The 6,734-nt window shown below is 40.7% G+C and overlaps 1 protein-coding gene across 1 annotated transcript in view; it reads left to right on the plus strand.

Annotated features, from left to right (window-relative positions):
- The first annotated feature begins 2,588 nt into the window (after positions 1-2,588).
- Positions 2,589-6,734, plus strand: part of hspa9 (heat shock protein 9) — a 20,543-nt gene continuing 16,397 nt past the window's right edge. The window contains exons 1-6 of the mRNA XM_005754335.1: positions 2,589-2,934; positions 3,682-3,740; positions 4,019-4,106; positions 4,646-4,827; positions 5,272-5,396; positions 5,479-5,552. Of these exons, the coding sequence (XP_005754392.1) occupies positions 2,854-2,934; positions 3,682-3,740; positions 4,019-4,106; positions 4,646-4,827; positions 5,272-5,396; positions 5,479-5,552 (609 nt within the window). The 5' untranslated portion in view covers positions 2,589-2,853. The remainder of the gene's footprint in view (positions 2,935-3,681; positions 3,741-4,018; positions 4,107-4,645; positions 4,828-5,271; positions 5,397-5,478; positions 5,553-6,734) is intronic.

Genomic DNA, 6,734 nt, shown 5'->3' on the forward strand with positions numbered 1-6,734 from the left:
GTCCACCGAAGATCCAGAAGAAACTCCCGTGAGTATGTAATTGTGTGGGAGTAGCACTGACTCCAAACAACCGTCAGGATTGCCAATAAAACCAAGCGAAATAAAAAACCCATCTTCAACAAAAGAAGTTCCACAAAGCACAAGCCGATGCTGTAGGATTTCCTCAGGCAAAAAAAAGAAAGAAAAATAAGATAAAATAAAGGAATAAAAAATAAGTTAAGACTAAGTTAATGACTACCCGTCTGACACTGACAGACAGAGACAACCTGCTGGTCGCCGCAAGAGCAGCACCACTGTTTTATGTTTAAAGTACTTTTGTTAAAGGGGGAGATGTTGTGAAATCTGTTTATGTTGTCCTAGTAAGGCTACCATGGGGGCAGCCACTAGAGGTCACTAGAATACTGGTTTGTATATGTGTTTTCCAGAAATTGATGTAGCCACGTACACTGCTGCTACAATTCAATAAAAAGCGGTTCGTGCTTGAGAACCCTGCGTCTTATTGCCTCCGATCATGACATATGGAGAATAGAAGGGGGCTGTCCACAGCTGCTCCCTTCCTGACTACCCGTCCGTCTAAGGACACCTTGTGACGTAGGTAGGTAGTGTCCTTATGAGCATCCTTCCCCTGAATTCGGACACAGCCTTTTATTCCTCTACTCTCTAGAGAAGAGTGAACTCCACCTCACTAGGTCCTCTAACTAGTGATGGGCAGATGAAGCTTCATGAAGCACTGAAGCTTTTCATCCAATTGGTTCACCCCAGCGCAAAGCTTCTTGAAGCTTCATTTGCTCTAGTAGGACATCTACTGGACGTAAAAAATATTAGTTGGCATGAATTTGAAGAGTGTGGCATTTTGCACACAGCCTGTAAATGTCAACAACAAAAGGAGTGTGTAAAACATGTATATTGTAGTGATGGCAGTATACTGTGTATATTTATACTGGCAGTATGGAAAATTATCATTTGGAAATGCTTAAAATGGAAATGATCATTTACTGTGAGGTGAGGTGTGGTTGGGGTGCGGACAGTGGTTGTGCTTTTGTAACGTTCAGGTATGGACAGCTACACACTGAGGCTTTGAGCTACAGTCCTGCCCACATTTTATTCTGTAAAAACTAAATTTTCACTGCTTTTATGACCTTTTTAGTGGGGAGAACATAGCTAGGATTTAATGATTTAACAAATCTTTTAAATTCTTTGTCCTCCACAATGCTAAATGGCTGGGAGTCCTCAATCACCATGCTAACCAGGTCTTCATCTATTTGAGATTGTTCTCCTGAGGAAAGACAATAAAAACAAAGCACAAATATCACACACGTAACTTATAACAGTCGTATAATATTGTTATATCATTTAGTAACATTACTGCATGCTATATTATCATGGCATTTGATGGCTCACCTGGTCTTGCTCCACAATCAGTGTTCCCCTTATTCTCATGCAAAGCTCTGTAGTGCCTAAGCATGGATGAGGCGTTGTTGTTATATCCCAGCTCCCTGGCACATAGCAAACACTTCACCTTGTACAAAAGTAACGACAGCTTAACATAAATTGTATTGCACCATCAGTATTATGAAAATACATCTTTTGTAGAAATTTACATACCTTGTTGGGAGGAAAAAAAACAATGTTCCCACACAGGGGAGGACATCCTCCTCTTCTTAGGTGGCTCCATTCTCTCCTGACTTTCTCTCCTCACTCTCATAAACCTCCAAACTCTCTCCAAATTGTCTCCAAAGTCTCACTAACCGCAACTCTCCATCAAACACCCACATTTTGAATGAAGTCTGAGGGGTTTATATCGCTGTCATAGCTCGCGGCAAAGTTCGAACCACTTCATGAACCAGTCACGTGGTACAGCCGGGCAGCGAGGCTTCGGACGTCATCATTTTCAGCTCCTCCCATAAATAAAGCAAGCCTTGATACGCGCATCGCGGAAACGCCCCCTCCATTACTCGACACAAGCTTTGAAGGCTCCACAAAGAGTCCTGTCTGACCTCATCTGTTAACCTGTCTGTCACAAGATGGGGATCAGAGCCGATCACTGATGTAACCTCGCCCCGGCCTTGAGCCTGTTACTCCTACCACACAGCTCAGTACCACTCTAGCTGTTCTCGTCCCACCTAACACCAAACTCACATACTTCTCTGCCACTCCTGACTTCCTCACACAGTGCGACACTTATTACCCTATCACATTGTTGGCAAATGTGTGTATGGATACATATCTAAATGCTGCTCGTGTCATATCGGCGAATAAACTAACAGAGCAGTGAGAATAGCTAAATTACAGCTGATAAATTCTTCCAGCATCCGTGATGTAACACACGTGAAACTCTTCAATACCCCACGTTACATCATGACCTTCACAGGCCCACTAAATGCGTCTGCCCTACCCGTGCCAAAACCGCGAACATCCAAAAACCACCGGTATATATTTGATCTTTATATCAGACAGCTTTATTCTTTAATTAATGTCAGTTTTTCCAATTGATTTGCATATTCGATTTTAAACTGTTGTTTTAGGCATTTTACTATCGATGAAAAAAAAAAACAGGCAGTCATTGTAGAGCCCATTTTGGGGTCCTTGAGCGGTGCATGGTGCAACATGTGTTGGATAATTCGAGAAGAAGCTTCGCAGGTCTTTTGCCGTTGCAGTCCAGAGGCGAGCAGTCTTGTCGCAGCTGAGCTCTATGCGGTTTTCTGAGGAGACGCTGCGTTAAAGTCTGAAGAGGCTCGGAAAGCTGAAATATTTTAGCATTCCTTCGCTGCCGAACTATTTGAAGAGTGTGCTTTTACTTAAAAGCTGTAGTTTAAAATCGAAGTTAGCAAGCCTGTTAGCTGAGTTGTGAAAATGTTGAGCGTCGCCCGAAGCGTTTCAAGGACTCTTCCCACGAGGAGTAATATCAGAAGCGTTTCGTCCTTGATTAAAAAGGTAAATGTCAAACAGTTAAGTAGATGCATTACGATGTGGCCATTAGCTTCCTAGCTTTAGATGCTAACAGCGTAAGCTTGAGGACAGCATATTTAGTCGTGGTTAGATCATTACTGTGTCACTAACAATGAGCACAATCCAGCAGACACTGTAATAAATGTGTGTCACGAGAAGAGATGTGCAATAACAACATAGTATTGAGCCGCCGCTCTAGCATTCGATGTGCTGGTGTGTTTCATATCTGTGGGGCTAAGCTAACGCGTGCTAGCTCACTTCATTTGATACCGGACCTACCTGGCAGCTGTTTTTCAAAGTGCGGTCATTAGAGAAGCAAGTACTACTTGCTTCGTCATCTACTGAAATATTTTACTTTGGTGTGTGAGTTTTAATGTTCGTTTTGAGCTGGTTCCAAGGCTGTAGCAGAGCTGTGGGTCTGTGACCTTCGGTGAGGCGTCCCCTCCTCCAGCACGCTGCTCCACAGTTTAAGTAACACATTTAGAGCTCGATCTTCTACAGGCTTCGCTTAGCTGGATCCCACTATTAAGAATGGTTTCTTGTCACATGTGCTTGTTTGTGACTCCGATAATGTTATCTATGCTTTGGTTCTTCCAATTTTCATCCTGTTTTATTTTTTTAAGTATACTTGGATCTTTCCTTTTGAGGTTCAAAATGTCGAATTTTGTGAGTTCATCGCAAATATTTTGTCTGAGTTAACAGCTGTGTAACTGCGTTGTTCTGTATTATCAGGCATGCTGGACCGGCTTCCAACCAGATGCTCTTAGAGCCCTCTCCAGGAGAGACTATGCGTGAGTATCAACATTAAAGTGCCTGCGTTATATGAACGTGCACTAACAGCATGACGTTGGTGCTGGTTTAGCAATTTTTGTTTGTCGTTTAGAGGTAAAACTATACATTCACTTCCTAATGGCTGTGATTCATATTCACAATTTAAAATACTTTTTTGTCACCAAACAGACTGCCATATTCTGTATTGGTATTTCTAAATAGAAGTCTGAGAAATTTGGATCTTTTGATGTAAACATGAGGTCTGCTGAGTTTGTCACTATCATTGTATGTGCTGCAGGTCTGAAGCCGTCAAAGGTGCAGTCATTGGGATTGACCTGGGAACCACAAACTCATGTGTTGCAGTCATGGAGGGCAAACAGGCCAAGGTGATGCTTTAGATGATTCACATGTTTGTTTGTTTAATCCCCTATCTTTAATCTAGCAGTATCTATGGAAATGGAACCCATCCTGAGTGCTGATACTAGAGAACTTCTAAGCGGGTAAACTAAATGTTGTGTTAATTAACTTAATGGAAGTTTGTTACTGTATGTGTAAGTAAACCAGAACAGGAAAAAAAATCAGACTGGCCAAATAGATGGGATCGTAGACACTGATGCAGCATTACTCAAAAGCCTCACTGCCCCAGGATATGATTAATAACAAAAGTTAAACATCAGATCAGTACATCCCTGGTAAAGAAATGGGTAACTTTGTGTAAACAGAATCCAAAGTTTTTTTTTTTTCTCTGTAGTTTTTCTACCGTTTTGAGAAAAAAACTGAAAAATGTTAACACTCATTAATTGAGGTTTTTGATTCTTGGTCTTTTTTTTTCTCTTCTACCTCCAACTTTAAAAACTGGGGTTGATTGATGAATCTGATGAAACAATGATTCCTCCAATCTAAATGTTTTCTTATTTATGTTCAGGTGCTGGAGAACGCAGAGGGAGCGAGGACAACTCCTTCAGTCATTGCTTTCACAGCAGATGGTGAGCGTCTGGTGGGCATGCCTGCTAAACGCCAGGCTGTTACCAACCCTCAGAACACATTGTATGCTACCAAAAGACTGATTGGACGGCGCTTTGAAGACCCAGAGGTCCAGAAAGATCTGTGAGTTCATTTCTGGCCTTTAAAAAGATTCCGGGGTGGCTGTAGCTCAGGAGGTAGAGCAGGTCACCTACTGATCGGAAGGTTGGAGATTTGATCCCAGGCTCCTCCAGTCTGCATGCCAAGTATCCTTGGGCAAGATACTAACACCAAGTTGCTCTCCGATGCATCCATCGGAGTATGAATGTGTGTGAGTGTAGTTAGGAAGCACTCAGTATAGAGGTAGTGCTTGTGAGAATGGGTGTGACTGGGTGAATGTGGCGTGTTGTATAGAGCGCTTTGAGTACTCCGGGAGAGTAGAAAAGCGCTATATAAGAATCGGTCCATTTACCATTCTCAGTTATTGCATTTAAATCTCAAATCCAAGGTTTATTTTTTTAAATGTTGGATATAATGAAAGAAATAAACTTAGCTGGGTAAAAAAAACTACCTTTTTTCCATCAACAGGAAGAATGTTCCCTACAAAATTGTGCGTGCATCAAATGGTGATGCTTGGGTTGAGGCTCATGGCAAAATGTACTCCCCTAGCCAGGCAGGAGCCTTTGTTCTTATGAAGATGAAAGAGACTGCAGGTATAGTTGTGCAGACAGTCAAAAGATAATTTAAATGTTTTGCACATGTGAGCATTAGTTTTGCTTCATATTCATGTTGTAGAGAGCTACCTGGGAAGCACGGTGAAGAATGCTGTGGTCACTGTTCCAGCCTACTTCAATGACTCTCAGAGACAGGTATGCACACACAGGCTTTCTATTGAAGGAAACGTTGCTAAACGTTTTCGCACGAGCACCAAAATATGAATGTTTAAAAGCAGATGTCAGGCCTCCACCAGGGTCTTTTAAGAAAAGCTCAGCTTTTGAGAAGTGAATTATTGTTTTCCTGCTGTGACACTGAGAAGATTCAGAGGTTACTAACTGTAGCAGACTGTATCATGTTTCCACTAGAGTGGAGCAACTTGCAATACATTCAACTGCTTTAAAGACATTTTACTTAAATCTATTTAAACCTCCAAAAACATGTTTAACTGATGCATACATAAAGTATAGTTTTAAATTCAGTTAGAATGTGATTTATAAATTGTATTGTCCCTATGATACTGATATTTTATCCCCTCCACAGATTTGTATTATGCACTATGCCTTCATTGTTTAACTGATGCTATTTTTGGAACATAAAAATGATTCAGACATCCAGACAGGAGAGCACCGAATCACTGTTAACCCAATTCACACAGGATAGAATAATTTGGCCAAGTTCATGTTCAAATCGCCAACCTGATTTATAATCAATATATATATTTTAAGGTATAGTGTAATTAAGTGTGCCTATGCCAAGAGGCACACTTATTACTATTCATTGGATTTATTGTGTGGATGCCCTCAAGGGCATCCAAACTATTGAGTTCCTGTTTCTCTTTCTTCTTTATTATTATTATTCCGGGTGTTTCCGTACACTTTTAGCCGTAGAACTACTTCCACAATTTTCAGCCGATTTTCACCGTTCAAATTTTAAACTATTCTGCTATTTTTGCTCTTTCCGGCTATGACTTTTGCTATTTTTTGCTATTATACTTTTTAAAATATTCCACCTTTTTCCTTTAATTTGTCCCATTGAAATGAATGGGAAACTTCAGCAATTCTGCTAAAATTTGCTTGTTTTTGAAACTTAACGACTTCCTCATATTTTCACGTAGAACAACCATTCAAACCTTAAAATGTTCTCAAATTATTGGGCTATTCAGGTATGATTCAGCTTTTTCAAATCTTTTACTGTTTTACTTTTATGCCTCTTAAAGTTTTGAGTTGCAAAATTGTGAATTTTCACAAAATACATGCGTTGTTATGGTTGCTATGCTCTTGGCTTCCAGTGTGCCACTGAAGCTTTTGCAGTCTTCTCTTCATGTCCGAACAACT

Source organism: Pundamilia nyererei, unplaced genomic scaffold, assembly GCF_000239375.1.
Source record: "Pundamilia nyererei isolate P.nyererei 1_Seehausen unplaced genomic scaffold, PunNye1.0 scaffold00546, whole genome shotgun sequence".
In the NCBI taxonomy this organism is placed as follows: Eukaryota; Metazoa; Chordata; class Actinopteri; order Cichliformes; family Cichlidae; genus Pundamilia; species Pundamilia nyererei.